This window comes from Phyllopteryx taeniolatus, chromosome 5 (genome assembly GCF_024500385.1).
Source record: "Phyllopteryx taeniolatus isolate TA_2022b chromosome 5, UOR_Ptae_1.2, whole genome shotgun sequence".
In the NCBI taxonomy this organism is placed as follows: Eukaryota; Metazoa; Chordata; class Actinopteri; order Syngnathiformes; family Syngnathidae; genus Phyllopteryx; species Phyllopteryx taeniolatus.
Window position 1 is genome coordinate 29525763 of NC_084506.1, and position 16662 is coordinate 29542424.

The 16662-nt window shown below is 42.4% G+C and overlaps 1 protein-coding gene across 6 annotated transcripts; it reads right to left on the reverse strand.

Moving 5' to 3' along the window:
• Window positions 1–1093: 1093 nt before the first annotated feature.
• hps5 (HPS5 biogenesis of lysosomal organelles complex 2 subunit 2) lies at window positions 1094–16647 on the reverse strand. 6 transcript variants are annotated; one of them, XM_061774645.1, is made up of 23 exons: window positions 16515–16644; window positions 13003–13132; window positions 11285–11395; window positions 11123–11187; window positions 10848–11040; window positions 9764–9894; window positions 9243–9461; window positions 9060–9131; window positions 8772–8860; window positions 8517–8695; window positions 7715–7873; window positions 7114–7273; window positions 6595–6712; window positions 6153–6299; window positions 6000–6068; window positions 5184–5731; window positions 4869–4989; window positions 4651–4800; window positions 4455–4574; window positions 3498–3611; window positions 2745–2851; window positions 1990–2263; window positions 1094–1402 (listed from the first exon to the last, which is right to left on the reverse strand). In XM_061774645.1, exons 2-23 carry the CDS (start codon window positions 13108–13110, stop codon window positions 1342–1344), a joined length of 3315 nt encoding a protein of 1104 aa, XP_061630629.1. In that variant the 5' UTR covers window positions 13111–13132; window positions 16515–16644; the 3' UTR covers window positions 1094–1341. The 6 variants fall into 6 exon arrangements, with proteins under 6 accessions (XP_061630629.1, XP_061630627.1, XP_061630628.1 ...); XM_061774643.1 differs by having other exon boundaries at window positions 6595–6766; XM_061774644.1 differs by having other exon boundaries at window positions 6595–6766; window positions 16520–16590.
• Between the last annotated feature and the right edge of the window lie 15 nt (window positions 16648–16662).

Sequence of the window (16662 nt, forward strand, 5' to 3'; positions counted from 1 at the left end):
CCTTTCTTATACCCTACTGTGAAAAACTAATCCTGTTTTGAAATCCTACTTCGAAACTGTAACCCTGTTTTGAAACACTACTTTGAAAACCTAACCCTGTTTTGAAAGCCTACTTTGAAAACGTAATCCTGTTTTGAAACCCTGTTTTAAAACCCTACTTTTAAATCAGAATCCTGTTTTGAAACCCTGACTGTTTTGAACCCTTAAAACCCTAACCGTTTTGAAACCCTACTTTGAAAACCTTACCGTTTTGAAAGCTTAACCCTTTTTAAAACCCTAATCCTGTTTTGAAACCATAATGCTGTTTTGAAAGCCTAACGCGTTTTTAAACCCTACTTTAAAACCCTAACCCTGTTTTGTTGTAACAGTCTTGGAAGCACAACATTGGATACTCTTCCATACGTGCATAGGAACCCTGCGTAAGGGCCATACTTTGCCCACCCTTCTGCTACACAGCATTTGAGTCTTTGAAGAAATAGGCCGAGTTAAATACACATCATAATTGCTTGACAATTTTTTTTATGGCATTGTGCCTTAATTGTGTAAGTCTTGAAGAAACATCAAAGCAGCTGACTGTTTCTTTGCCAGTCGGAGAAAGGAATTTTACCCAAACTGAACCCAGGAATGAGGCTGAAAAGGTCAAAGTGACTCATAATGTTATAAAACAAGAACATTCAAATGTGAATCCCCACTTTGCCCCTTTGATGCGGCAGGTGTGCGATACCATCACAGCAGTCAGAAGTCCGGTGTCATTAACTTGTTATTAACGTTGATCCACATTAGCTTCATCTGCTGTGTGCATTCAAATGTCACGTGCAAACCCTTCCATAAATACACCAACTTTGCTTTAATGGTTCTAGTAAAAAAAAAAACTCAGCACAAACCTTCTGAATTTGTGACTTTCTAACCTCTTTATAAGTATTTGCTTTTGCTCATTTAAACCTCTCCATGCTTTAGTGAAAGTCCTCATTTGGTTCTGCCTATGTTGAAACATAAAACACTTTAAAAATCAATGAAACAGTAAGCAATACATGGATTTTTAAAAATCTAAATAATAACTGGTGAGAACATTTGTTACACAGTAATAGACTGATTAAGGTTTTTGGCACATGCAAAACAAACAGCCTTTAATCAGTATTGCACCAACAGTACATTCATTTGCAAACAAGATAAGAGTTTCCGTGCAAAATACGAGCAATTAACACATACTGTAGTTTTAAGGGCGAGTACCTTCATTAAAGGTAAAGCAAATAAATTAATCCACAGCTCTAAGATCAGTTTGCAGTAAAGCTAGCGTAAGATCCTGGCATTGTTGGCATCATCTCATGTCCATGTGCGCGGTCATGCGTGTTGAGACCACAGGAAGCGGTCGCAGCGCTCGAGCATCGTCTGAATGATCGCCCTGAAACACAAAACACAGTGATTTAGCACTTTTGCTGTTAGATTTGGGAACTTTTCAGGCTACACTAGCAACTCCCCCTCAAAAACAAATGTAGCTAATTTTTTTATTTGCATCCATCCATTTTCTGTACTGCTAATCCTCACCAGGGGACATGCTGGAGCCTATCCCAGCTAACTGCGGGCAGGGGACGCGGTACGCCCCGAACTGGTCGCCAGGCAATCGCAGGGCACATATAAACAAACCATTCGCACTCACATTCAAACCTATGGGCAATTTAGAGTCTTCAATTAATCTACCATGCATGTTTTTGGGATGTGGGAGGAAACCGGAGTGCCCGGAGAAAACCCACGCAGGCACGAGGAGAACATGCAAACTCCAACAGGTGAGGCCGGGATTTGAACCCGGGTCCTCAGAACTGTGAGGCAGACGTGCTAACCAGTCAGCCATTTGTTTGGAAATTTTTGAAAAGCGACTCAAACACGAAAAGGCACTTTTAGTAACAAACATCTTTAGCAACATCGGTAAGAAGTGATTCGTAATACTTTTTACGCATGATGCGAGTGCGACCATTTCCAGGACCGACTCACCGCTGCCTCTTCTCAGCCACCTTCAGCAGCTCACACACCAACTGGGAGTGAGGCGAAACACTCGGCTGCACTCCGCACTCCTCCAGGACGGCCATGGCGCGCTCTGGCCCGGCCGTGCGCGCCAGGCGCAGGGTCAGGTTCTCCAGGCTGACGTTTCTGCTGCAACCTGTGGAGCCGTTGGACAAAGCGTCTCCATTCACGTCTGTCGAACGGCTGCCGTCTTGAGCCAACTGGATTAGGAGCTTCCACTCGGCCAAGTTTTGGGGCTCCACACCTGCATGGAAAAACAGTCCTTGATACACAGTTATATTTACCAGCCCGTTGAAGAGCAGGCTACACCTTGCAACCTGCAATTCAATGAAAGGAGGTTGCCTACTATGAGAAAATACCCCAAATAGTGGCTTATGCTTTAATAGACAGTGAGCCATCCACTTCAACCAAGTGTATTGTAATGACTGATAAATACCTTTACTATGACATCAGTAACCGCATTGCATTGCTGTAGATGTCTTGCTGTCAAACAGTGGCTATATTTTGAATCTGGATTCATTTTAAATAAAAAAAAAAATAGAGTGCTACCTTGGGGCGAATGAGAGAAATACGACCACAGCAACTATTTTAGTTTTTCTTTTCTTGGCACGACTGATAAGTCCAAATAGGAGAGTGTAAATTTCCATGCAATATGTCACATCACAGTGGTCTCGTTTCAGTTTTTGATGGACAGTGTGGGCTGAAGTGAGGAAAATGAAACCCACCATCTGGTTCCTCCAGCAGGGTGATGTCATTCAACTGACAGATTGTTGAGAAAGCGTCGGCGCGCCGCTGTAGCTCACAACACAGGTGGAGATACCCTGTCCAGTACCTGCGCACACACAAACACATTGCACAATGACGACATGCAATCGAAACTTTGTAGTTAAAATGAGCGAAAACTACTACGGCTATACTACTGCTACTAATTTGGTTTCATATAGAGCTTTTCTAGATATTTGTGGAAAGGTGCAAAGAAAGTATTTACAACTAAAATAGTAAGAACATTTCTCTTCATAAAGCCCCTCTGAATAAATTGATTTCAGTTTGAGAAGAAAAATGGTTTGCTCCACTTTCTGCTCTGTGTCAAGGTTTGATTTGTGAACATATCAATTGATGAGCCTCAGGTAAACACTGCTTTCCAGATTGTCAGCTTACTACAGCTTGCTCATTTGGGTCTTGAATGCAGCCATGTCATTCGGTTGCTGCTCAGTTCAGTGACGGCTCTATTCTAGTGGGATACAGGGCTGAGGGGCCACCCCGGAATCCAGAAAAATCCTAAACAATTTGCCTTTTCACCTTTAACAGAAAGCTGTGATGGATTTTAGTAATTACAGTTGAAGTGAGGATAAGCGGTACAGAAAATGGATGGATGGATGGATGCCAAAGTGGGATTTCATCCTTCCATTTTTTCTGTATGAGGCCCTCAGAGGCAAAACTTTGGACACCTCTGGTGTAATAGGTGCTAGACGAAGTACCCGCGACTGCGGCAGGTTTCTGCCATCTTCTGCTTGGACAACAAGTCTGCGGGAAGCTGGATCAGCAGAGACAGGAGGCGACCATAACCCCAACTGAAACAATGAGAATTCCACCTGCAAAAAGAGGTTATTTTGCATCTAGGTGACTTTTTATGTTGAAGAGACTAGAATCTATTCAAAGCCAATACAACATAAAACGTTGTCTTTGCAAGGATCATTTTATACAAGGTATTTGTTGTAGTTTGCCACGTCATACAAGCACCGCAAATGGCATCTCTCGAAGCGAAATAAGCTTAACGTGGACAGAGCATGGCATTCAAAGCATGATCATTTCGAGAATTCAAAAACGGTGTGCAAGGGCACATTCATTGCTTCAATCATCTTTGTCACAGATCCCATTAGAGTGAGCTAGTGTGCCTCATGTTGTAGCTGTTAAAGTGGAACTAAGCAGATATCTGTGTTCTGTTTCGAAGTGCTGAAAACGTATGCAGACGTATAACCATATAGTGCTGAATTGTTGCGATAGAGCTTCAGCATCTTTTTCACCATTTGAATTTTCCTGATTTTGTGGGCTAAAACACAGCCCCGTGATGTCACAGGGCTGGGGCGTATACTTTCTAGCGCAAGTTCCCTCCGTTCACTTTATAAGGACAAAGTGACGTCATTTCGTTGGGTTACGCCGCTCGGTTGTGAGCGGTTGTGCTTGGATTCCATAACAAGGCCCATTTACCACTCCAGCTTGCACTTAGCAAGCTAACGATGGCTGCACCCCAAAAATGATCCCCCCCAAAAAAGAAATAAAAAAGCCATGGATTGAAGACACACGCAGATGGCGCGCTGAACATCAACACCACCTGCCGACTCTGCAGTGCACATTTTACGACGGATAGTTTTGTAAACTTTCGCCAGAGACAACATGGCTTCGATTTGATTTCCAACAAATGTTCGCAAGCCGACCTGGGCAGTCCCTCGGGTGTCAGTGTATCGTGGCACCGAGGTGCATCGTGGGTAAGTGCCAGCTCAAGCCACTCCTGCCGCAGTGACTCTGGTTCAAGAAGAGACTGCAGGAATGACAACCTAAGGGAAATCATCAAAACTTAACCAGGGGTGTATTTTTTTTTCCTTTCGGGAAAGCATCAAGCTGTGGGTTTACCTGTGCTCCTCAGGTTGGGACAGGACCAGGTTATCCAGGTAGGCCAGGAAGTGGCTTTTGTGAGCCATCCGCATCACATCTGCGGGTGCGATGGTGGGGTAGAACGGGGAAAAGGAGCGTGCAGCCGCCTCACCGTGCTTCTCGTACAACCTAGATGTCAACGCATTCAATTACGCCGCACAACTTGCACGTAAGAGACAATCGGGATATTTACTGACCTGTGTAAGTGAGCGAGGAGAACAGGAGGACTCCAGGGCTGCAGTTCTCTCAGATAGCGTAGTGATCGCTGTAAATCTCCTTTGTGAATTATTTCCACCACTTTACTGGACTGTGTTACACCTATGGAAAAATGAACCTTTTTTTGCTTAACGTTTTATACACAATTATACAAAGAATTAGCATATCCTTGTTTGAAATTGTCAATGCGAGATGATGTCATGAAAAGTTTTTAAATGGAGTTTTGAAAAACGTGATCAGTTTCACCCTAAGGCCGACTTTTTTGGAGTAATGATGGAAAAAGGGGGTTTTCTGACCTATCATGGCCTCGACGAAGGAGCTCGGCACCTCCTGCTGCTCCTGGCAGCAGAGCAGACACATGCGTCTAATGCGCTCTTGGTCCAGCAGGAAGAAGTAGCGGCGCAGGAAGGTTGCACAGCTCAACGCCTGGGCGCCTGCCTGCTTGCTGAAGCAGCTCAGCTCTGTATAAAGTGTGGCCAGCTGGGTGAGATTAGCCAGCAGCTCTGACGGTAGCGGTTTGGGAGAAACCAGTCGCAAGGCTTCTTCAGGCGCAACTGTCTCGCTCTCTGAGGCCACCTGAGTCTCACACTCCACCTGTGGAGGCATATTCTCCTGTGGTAAGCTTTCCGTAGGTTCTTCTGATGACTCTTGTGGTTTCTCTGAGCGTGTGTTTAAAAGCGGTTCCCGTGCATCTTGTCCGGGTTCGTATGCGTCTGAAGGACCTCCAGCAGCTGACTCGGGCCGAGCCGGCCTGAGGACTCGCTCCAGCGCTTTCAACCACTCTTGTAGAGTTTCTCCCAGGAAGTCTGGATCCAGCAAAACCAAGGGATCTTGAATCTGGGAACTGATGCCAGAACAAGGTATCATGTAATGCGCATGCCGAAGTAAGGTTGGGATGGGCATGATAAAAGAAGAAGAGAATTAGGACCAGTTTAACCCAAAAAAATAAAGCTTGTTGTAAATACTGTATTGCAACACAACACTGTGGAAAATGAACAGGGTGTTCATTTAATTCTGGAAAAAAATAATAGCATGAATATTTTCTGCTACCAAAAAAACATTGAAATAAAATAGTTCTTTTTCACTCATCATCGGCACAATTCTGTACTTACATGGCCTGTTCGGTGGCCGACTGAAGCTCTAACAGGTCAGACGCCGTGTCGGGCATGTCTGCATAAACTCTGTGACAACAAATTCATTGTCACTGGCTAAATCACATCATAAAAAATTTCATCAGTTTACATTAAAACATTTTTTGTACTCACTGAATATCTGCTTCCTCCGAGAACTGAGCAGAGCCGGCAGACATCTCGGCATGTGCGCTCTCTCTGAAGTCGGGTCGCTGCCAGAGTTCAGAGTTCATCTGGAACGTGTTGATCTTCTCAGTTGTCTTCTTGACAAAACTAGAAACACTGAGAGTGGGGAAAAAATAATAATATATGGCAGCTAAATCCAGGACATCTTGACAAATGAGCACGATGCTTGGAAATGAAACATGGCACCTTTGTACAAACAAATGAATGACGTGAAAATAAAACTTGCGTGGGTCTAAAACTTTACTGAAAAGGGGAAGTTAAAAGCCACTGCTCCACCTCAGCCAGTCCTTTCAGTTAAGTTTCAGTTCATTGTTTGAGTAAAAGCCAAAAATAATCTCATCTGCATCCACACTTCAGACAGACACTGCAGCTGCTGTGACACTTTGTTCACCTGTCTTTGACGGCCTGCAGTGCAATGCGTGGGGGTTTGGGGCGGAATGAGAGGGGCAGGTGGAATTGCAGGCCTTGCTCAGATCGCTCGGCTTCCGTACGCTCACTGCTCTGTGGATCTGAATCGAGATCGGGGCGAGAGCCAGAGGAGAAACACAAAGATGGATGGAGCACTGGTGGTGCACGATGAGAGGGTGGAGACCTCATGCATGTAGCCGGAGCACAGGTGCCAGAGAGGAGACAGAGGAGAGGAAAATGCTGTGCAATACAAATAAAACTGAACACAGGTGGTGATGCGTGTGTAGGATACAATGACACAGACAAGAGCATTATAATTAGCAATGTGTTGAAGACAAGGTTCACTCTTCAAATAGATCCCTTTCCAGCTGTATCATTCCAATTCCAAATAACTCGTGGCATATAAACAATTCAATAAGTTGTAAAACCATTCATGAATATAAAAATTGCACAGTGGCTATTCACTTTCAAACCAGGCGCGTGCGTCGCAAGTGTCTCCTACCGTGGTCCGCTTGATCTTCTTCCTGCGCAAAGCTGAACTCTTTGAGCCGCTCCTCCTCCAACATGGACTGATTCACGAGGGAGCTCGTCTCTCCGTCGGACTGGCTCCCTCGGCGACTGATCACCCGGTAGATACCGCAGTCCAGGACGTTGAAGCTCTCCTGGATTTTTGGAAGAAGCGACATTTTAAGAGACTCAAACGAGGATCTAATCATGAAAGACAGGATCAGGATTTGCATGCAAAGCAGTTTACAGATTCATTTGGAACAAGTTATTTTAGTGGCATAGCGCTCAAGTGCTGAGCACATCTGCCTCACATTTTTCCGGATGTTTTTTTTTTTTTTTAATAATTGGTTAACTATGATGAAATGAAATAAATTATATAATTTAATAAAGTAGACTGAAACATAATTGTATTTTAGATGAATATTTTAAAATTGTTCCGTGTGATTTTTTCTTCTTCTCACCTCAGCTATAAATGACCTGACTTGGTTTTAAAAAAAATCACGTATGGCCCTTGAGTACAAACATTTGCCCGCCCCTGGGATACATCAAAGTGATCAACATGCAACTATTAGGAAGCGTTAGTTATCACCACGTACGTGCGATGAGATGCTGCTTCTGCGGCTGCTGCAGGCCGAGTCCAGGGGCTCCAGCTTGGCGATCACCTCATCCAGTTGGCCAATCAACTCGGGGTGAGTGCTGGAACTGAGCTGGGACCGAAGGTGTTCTAGACGGTCGATGGGAATTGATTTTCTGTCCTGAATTACACAGAAATAAGGCTTGCATTCAGAAAACACAAATAAGAGATATGAATTTAACAACATGAGGCAAAATGATCTGGCTCTGCTTGGTAAGGAGTTCAAGGCAGGAACGCAATTTTTACTGAGATTTTTTTTTCTTCTTTCTTTAAACAATTTACCTCTACGATAGAGGTTGTTCCCCAAAATATTACACCATTTCATACCTAATAACATAGTCATTTCACGCTCAAATGATCTTGAATTTCAATGTAATGTGTAAAAACTAGGTTTTGTGTTACACTCAATTTTTAAGCTTAATATTAGTTTACGGTTTTACTTTGTCTATTTTTAGGGTGAATAATGACATTCCAGAACACTCTTGTAAGAGATTTTCCATCTCAATCGGTTTTTATCCTGGCTAACTAAAGGTTAAATAAAATAAATGAAAATTTCCAATCAATGAAAAGGCATTTTGTGTGTTAGAATATACTAAAACACAGACTACATCATTTCTTGTTCAACATGAAGCCTATTTAATTTCATTTGCCTAGGACATGTGGTTACTCGGATGTTCAACATGACATCAACAAGCATGATGGCGCATTTCTTCAAACATGCTGTATTTCTTTAAAAAAATTAAAAAAGATACAAGCTCCCGTACCCGACTGATGCTGATGGTCTGCTGGAACATACAGCAGACTGAAGCCGCCAGAGGCCAGGACTCCCGTTTAAGAAGGCGTTCAACACAGCGTTCTGCAGACAACAGGGTGAGGTGGGACAGACGGCCGCCGCCATGGAGGCAGAAAAGCTCGTTGCGGTGGACTGCGATGTCGAGCACGTCTGCGACACCAGAAAATAGGGTCGATCGTTTAATTTACCGTGAATCATTGCGTCTAAGAGTATCAATGTCACTTACCTTTGATCTCTGTCCACAGTAGAACTTGGCCATTATGAGGTGTAAAGATATAAATGGCTGAATCAGTCCAGGTCAGCAGGTTTTGGTCTCTGTCAAAAAGAGTACAATTGGTCAACTGACATGAAAATGAGGGAATCTCTGTCAACAAAAATCATAAACATTTTAAGGAACAAAATAATTTCACTCTGCGTGTAGCGGGTTCTTCACAATATGCTAGCAATCCACTTTAACATGCTTATTTTATGAATCAACTGAAACTGTAAAAACATTTAAATGTGTGTCTCTTACCCAAAATATAGTAGTTTTGGGAAGGCAATTGACTGGGGGCTCTTTTGCCCTGCATTGTATTGTGGCTCATTTCTGCAGGTAACAGAGGGTTTTAAAGGTCTTCAGTGTTATTTCACTCAGAAAGAGGAACAACTGTTTTAAGCAAGTTGACTAACTTTACTTCTAAGACCTGTAGGTTATTACCTGTATGTGATGAGAGGTAAAGGAGGGCAGGTAAGCACTTGCTTGAACTGCTGGGTGCTTAAAACCTCGCCATTAAAACTGGCTTCCCATATTCGAGACCCAGGCCGGGCGCAATAGAGCAGCGGGGGCTGGCCCACCAACAATCCCTTGTTCTGAGGGAAAAAACAAGCGCCATACTCCCCGTCACGCTCCTTGTTCCCGACACGCCAAAACTTCTCCCTGGGGACAGGAGAAAAAGAATGAAAAAAGATGACTCAAATGAGAGTATTTTAGTTGCAAATACAATCACAAAATTACAAAATGAGGGAAAAAAATAAATAATCAGATAAGTGTAAAAGGAAATAAGTGTCTTCACATACTGTAAATAAATATCATTAATTGTTATTAACAAATAATGAAAGATAATTTGAGCATTATCAGATGCGTGGCCCCATCTTGGTTGGCTTTCGCATTAATCAGTACCTAAGAAGTTTCAAAAAGGTTGGTGACCCCTGCTCTAGACAATTGTGACCCAAACCCACCTCTCTGTATCACAGAGGTAACAGCGGCTCAGAGAAGACACCAGCAGCCGACCGTCCTGGTACCCAAGCTGAACCACTTTGGAGTCAACAGTGGTGACAGTCTGAACAGGAAACATTACGAATCCTGATCCCTATACAGTACAACAAACACGGCACAAAAAAAAAATGTTATGCTTGAAAAAAGAATTATCCAAAATTACTGCTTTAATGGAATGAATGTGAGCTACACTATACTGTAAAATCACAACACAACTGAATGAAAAGGTTTCAGAAAATGTTGTCTACGGCAGCGGACCACAACTACCACTCAGTACTGGTCCAATGTGTATTTGGTAAGAGGCTGCACAGAGAATCTGAACAAAAAAGATTTGTTCATTTTCAAAATCAAGTGTACCCATCTGTGCCTCTGAACACGGCAAACTGTTCATGATACGCTCGTGGAAAAGGGCGGTAATTAGCTAGCAAACATGAGGAAAAAACAAATGAGGAAACAAAGGAAAAGGCCAAATAATAAAGAACAAGAAGAGCCTCCAACTTCCAAAAAAATAGAAAAGAACATTAAAGAGACAATATCAGTAGTCGTATTGAAAATAAAGGTTTATTGCTATAAGTGCAGAGTGTGGTTTTCGATCTTCACCGCGTGTAAAGTACCCTAAGTCAATTTCTGTTGTGATTTAGTGTTATATTAAAAAAACTTGATTGAATTGAAAAATTGTTGATTTGCTACAGGTGATTCTTACACGCTGCGTAATATGTGGTGACAGGCTAGCAAATGAGCCAATGAAGCCTTCAAATGAGCCAATGAAGCCTTCAAAACTGCATTGGCATATGGAGACCAAGCAACCGGCATTTAAAGAAAACCCTAGGCTAAAATCAAGGCAAGACTATGCAGGGTTTGCATTAAAAAAAAAAGAAAAAAAAAAGCAGCATTTCCAACATCTTACCTTTTGCAATGACTGTGACCAAAACAAAATGACGGAGTCGACAAGACATATGTAGCAGTGTTATTGTCTCGTATTAACCCAAGATGGGACTGAATCATTGAATAGCAACAAATTAAGGCACAATACTTGGTTGTGAATACCTTGCCCAGCTTTGAGGATCCTGCCCGCAGAAAGGACACCTTGCCTGCCGAGTCTCCGACAAAAACCTTGAGCGCATTGGTGTCCCAACACAGTGCAGTGATGTTCTGGCCCCTGTGCTCCCACGACACGCTCATTCTCTCTGGACGACCACGGCGCTCCAGCTGCAGCTCCCACACAGCCACCAGACCCTGACTGGACCACACGGAACGCCCATTGTCAGTCAGAAAGAGATGACGAAGAGTCCAATGCACTTCACAGTAAGTAGGACTTTTACCTTGTTGCAATTGCAATCAAGTTTTCATCATGCGGGCAGCATGACACCTGTGTAATAGATCCTTCCTGAAAGGCGACCCCGTGTTAATTTATCAGGAAGGAATTTTATGAATTCATTTATGTGCACGGTGAGGTATTTTCTCAACATTGAGGCAAATATTACCTTGTGAGTAAGTATAAGCCTTTGTTTCCAGCCTTCCCTCTGAATCAGGTGCAACCCTCCGGCCGACGTTCCTATTGCGAGCCACTTCCTTGACACAGCCAAGCATGTGCACTGAAAATTCAGTGCACACAGTCAAACGAGCTGGATATTCAACATATGGGTGCAAATTCTTAGGCCTCATTAGATTTGACTTACAAAAGGGTACACCAGTTATGAATAAGTCTGCTTCAAAACAGAAAAGAAAAAAAAAAAAAGCAGCAAGGTGAGCTAGTGGTTAGCATCTGCCTCACAGTTCAGAAATCAGGGTTCAAATCCCTGCTCCATCCTTGTGTGGAGTTTGCATGTTCTGCCTGTGCTTGCGTTAGTTTTCACATTTCAAAAAAAGGCACGGAAGGTTCATTGAAGACTCAACATTGCCCATAGGTGTATCTATATGTACTCTGTGAATGGCTGGCGACCAGTCCAGGGTGTACTGTGCCTCTCGTTCAAAGTCAGCTGGGATCGGCTCCAGATCACTTGCAGACGGAGTTTCCTGATCGGAAACTATTCGGCAGTGCGTTGTGCTTAGGACGGAAACTGGCCTAAAGTATGTGGGCCACAGTGGATTTTGAACCTAACACCAAAGCAAAAATCCCTATACAAAGTGAGCCAAGATATACTTAGCTTTTAAATCACATGACTTAACCAAGTAACGTCAAATTCAGCCTGTAGGCTAGCCAATATACCAGCACTGTTTTTCCCACATAAGCTACACATTAGGGCAGCAACTAACGATTACTTTAATAATCGAGTAATGTGTTGATTATTTTTTTAATTAATTGGACAAAAACATTTAAAATTTCCAATGCTTTATGATAAAACAGGACAGTATTTCAAATTGACAGTGCAGAAAATGTTAAAACATAAATTGAGTATGATTCAGTTACTGGTTTGGTGCATAACATGGCAGAAAATAGGCAAAAATGTTGATCATTGTTTTCCAAAGTACAAATGTAAAAGCAGATGTTTGCAAATGTCTTGTTTTGATTTAACAAGGACAAACTGGCTGTTTTCATGGCGGTCAATGGAAATCTGAGAATATTCCCGTCAAGAGGCTGAAATTCCGAGGATTTGGACAATTTTAAGTTAAACAAGGTCTTCAAACAATTAATCGATTATGAAAATAGTTGTTGATTCATTTGATCATGGATTAGTTTTCAATTAACCGATTGTTGCACATATTACACATTGGACTAATATGGGCAAAAACAAAACTGCCAACCTTACAGTAGTAAATAAATACAATTGGAAAAAAAACTCAAAGTAACACAGAAACGACAAACATTCAAAATACTGCTAATACGTTCCAGAATTAGGATAGTCACATTTATTTAATATTGTCCTGCTCACTGAATCCACTGAAGTCCTCGTCTTTGGTGTCCAGCCATTGTAGGCATTTAGTTTCTGTTTTCAGCATGTGCGCTTGAGTAAGTCCTAATAGCGATCTAAATGCTTTATTTAAAAATGTCAACAGTTCAACATGGAGTAAAGAGTAAATACGATTTTATGAGTTAAAGAAAAGCAAAGAAGGAATGAATGTGACGCTGATGAGATCAAGAAAATGTGAAAATAAGATGCAACTTTGTCAAAATGGCAAGGGCTAACTAAAGCTGTGGGGAAAAAAAAATTCCATCTTATAGTCTGAAGTTTACTATAGTGGGTTACGTGATTGTATCTACCTTGAGCCTGCCGGAGTCTAAGCGCAGTGTGGCGAGGAGAGGGTCGAGGCAGTCGAACTCTGCCAGGACATGACTGTGGACCTCTGGTACGGCCGCTATCCGTGGCATCTTCCCTCACGGTCGTCCACGACTGGAAAAGAACGACAGAAAGCGTTTAGTAGTCACGTTTGTGCTTGGTCACATATACTGTGGCATCATATGACTCTCAGCAGGGTTCTTAAGTCTCTCAAATTGGCCAGCCATGACTCTGGTTATCTAAGCGCTCCCAGTCAGCGCAAAACAGCTGAATTGTATTTAAAAAAAAAAAAAAAAAAAGAACCCACAGGCAGTACATATTTGAGACTTAAACAACATTTTTACTACATATAAAAATAAACAAATCACATCCTGTATCTGAGAGTGAAATTCCCATCCGGGGCTGACATTATTCACAGTGTCACAAGATACTGTGATTTGCGTTTGATTTCCTGGTGGTATTTTTGGTAAACACATGAGGAGGCAGCCGTTATAGTGCACAGTTAAGGTAAAATGGAACTTAAAGATAAAAGCTCTATATTTAGGAGCAGTAGTTGATGCCATAATCTCAAGAAGTGAAATGTAACAGCCATCGCTGACATTTTTGCTTTGTTTGTCAGCACTGTGCTGTAAGTGGGGAAACATTTTGCATCACAGCATCATTTCTGACCAAGAAACGCAGGCTGATCATCAAGAATTATAATCCGTGGACATTAATAAAGCGGAAAGCCTGACTTTGCTCAGAAACAAATGACTAAGTGATCCTGCATTCCCTAGGGCTGCTTATTTAACATGTGTTTCAAAACTACAATGATTGTTTCATATAAAAGGAGCAACAAGTCTTTGCCAAACTGATTATCCCCGATTTGGGGTATGGATAGCAACTTGTGCCTTACACACACTGGTGGGGAAAACAACAAGGCCTTAACAAGCAAAAAATAACACTCAATATCCTGTTTTGCATAGGGAGAGTACGACACCACACTTAAAAGGGATTAATCACAGGCGGCTTAATTGGGGATAAATGCAATCAAAACAGGAAGAAAACTCGAGTTACACAATTACATTTGAAAATGTGTGGTCATAACGTGGTTAAAAAGAGCATCTCACTGTGGCTGATTGCGGTGAAGTAGCATGAAATGTTCTGCTGGAGCGGTATCAATAGCAATGTTTATTAGCATTTGTGCAGTTGTGTAGAACTACACAGCATCATGCGGGATTTCTAAAGTTGTGATTAAATATTCAACACTATAAACTACTAACAAACTTATTAGGGTCCGACCACCAGGCAGTGCCTCGGAATTGTTCATTATAATTATTCTGACAAATGAATTGCCTTTCTGCAGGCCGCAACATGCCTGAAAACTCACCAATTTCGGAAAGCGCATTTCCTCAGGTAGATGTATGTATTTCAAGCTAAAACTCACTCAGAAGCACGCCCCTGGAAAGTTTTGGGGAAAAAAAAAGGGCTAATAACAGCGGTTTCATCAAATGCCGCGAAATTGGGTAGTCATATGTATTATAACAAAAATCAAATTAACTTGAACAATTGTTGAAAAAAAACTATTATCCTTGACTTTTGATTTCAAAACTAGTTATCCATAAATTTGTTGTGTGTGTGTGTGTGTGTGTATATATATATATATATATATATATATATATACAGTGGACCTCCGCTACGCGCAGGGGATAGGGACCGAGCTGGACAGAGAATAAAGAAAATCTGCAGATAATTGACGGCCATTATAATTGCATTGAAAAAAAAACAGTTTTTTTTTTAACCCCCCCAAAAATCTTGAATAAGCACGGATAAACCCCCTATAAGCATTTTTGGGATTGGTCCTCCACCCCCACCCAAAAAAAAAATATATACCAGTCCACTGTAATACCAGTAATATGATGAGGCAATTCAACATTTATATGATTTTGTTTCAGTCATACTAACACTCTTAGGTAAACCATAACTACAATGTGGCTCGTGACAAAAATGAGTTTGACACCCCTTGCCTATGCCATCAAATGTGGGCGGAACATGGTATCAATATATGATAATCTTTTTGAGGAATCCGCGTGAAAAAGCATGTGCAAGGTGCAGATGTAATTAATATGGTCCCTGACTAATGAGTGTACCATTCCTATTCCTACAGCAACGCCATAAGTTGCAACGCGCTGTCCTTCTATAGGTTAGGTAAGCGATATCACTTACCTAACCTATATTTATCAATCAACGATACTTTTAGTAATTTATTATACTCATAATGCCTCCAGAGGGAATTCAACCCACTCAAGCATGACGAGAAAACGCAAACTCCACACAGGAATGTCGGAGCCGAGATTCCAACTGGAACATCAGAGCTGTGAGGCAGATGTGCTTGCCACTCGTTCACCCTGCTGCCACTAACCTAAATATTGGTGTGAAAAACATTTGTAGACAGGCTACGCGGTGGAAGAGCAGGTAGCAGGTCCTTAGGTAATAACTCAGCTCGGGCCCTTCTGTGTCGGTTTAGCCATGTTCTTCCTGTGCAAGCGTGGGTTGGGTTAGGTTAATTGAAGACCAAATTGTTCTTAGGTGTTAATGGGATTGGTTGTTTGTCTCTGAGCCCTGCCATATTGGATGGTGACCAGTCCGGGATGTTCCCTGCCTCTCGCGCAAAGTCAGCTAGGCTCCAGCACACCTGCAACCCTCATGAGGATTAGCAGTATATAAAAAAAATGGATACAATTTTGTATACTGTATACAATGGTGGTACAGTGGCCCTCTCTTGACCCGAAGGTGGTGGGTTTGATTCTGAGCCCCTGTGACCATGTCGAAGTGTCCTTCAGCCAAAATACTGACGCTGCATCATCAGTAGATGAGTGAGGACAGTGTTACGCGCTTGGAGTACAAAAAAAAAAGCACAACTGAAAGTCTTGTTTAAAACCAGTAAGTACGGCGGTAACGAGCATCATAAACAGAGTAACCCCTGTATTTGGAATGCATGTGTCACGTGACCGTACCAGGAAGTACTGTACGTTCGAGCCGTTTTAAATAAGGTGAACGTGACGTCACACCACTATACCGTCCAGTTACAGCCATAAATAAATAAGAGTTGACAAACTCTCACATGAAAAAACTCGTGGTAACAGTTGCATCACTCATTTACGTCGATTAGCGCCGTTCTCACAAAAACCCGAAAGTGGCGAGTCGGTCACGAGACAGAACACGTCTGCTGATCCTGGAAATAAACATTGGTCTTCGAACTAAACGACAGCTCAACAGAAGTTAACCTCGCCATTAAACTACTGTAAATTGCCAACAACTGCTTTACATTCCCTCTATATGACCTCGCTGAATTTATCAAGATGTTAGCAAGCATGCTAGGTGTTTTCATTCAGTCGTCGTTCAATTAAATGATGAAATGCCGAGCGTGGGCAAAAATATACAGAACACCACAAAACTCGTAGATGTTCCGCCTCGCATCTCTGGTTAGCTCAGCTTTTTGGACAAAATCACTCACGTTACCGCAGGAGCTGCAGCCGAGCGGTCAGGTAGTCAGCCTCACTCAGCTGGTGAAGACTGGACTTCCTGAAAGCGTGCAGACTACTGAACGTGTTTGGAAGCTAAAGTGGATGGACGTCACGCCTCACGAAGAATCCACAAGATGG

Bases quoted from the DNA above. Each gene is read 5' to 3' on its own strand.
- hps5 (XM_061774643.1), bottom strand. From the start codon at position 13,110: ATGCCACGGATAGCGGCCGTACCAGAGGTCCACAGTCATGTCCTGGCA. The intron at 8,861-9,059 runs GTAAGAGACACA...TCTTTTTGACAG, and splicing joins CCAAAACTACTATATTTTGG to AGACCAAAACCTGCTGACCT. The intron at 5,732-5,999 runs GTAAGTACAGAA...TTCTGGCATCAG, and splicing joins TCGGCCACCGAACAGGCCAT to TTCCCAGATTCAAGATCCCT.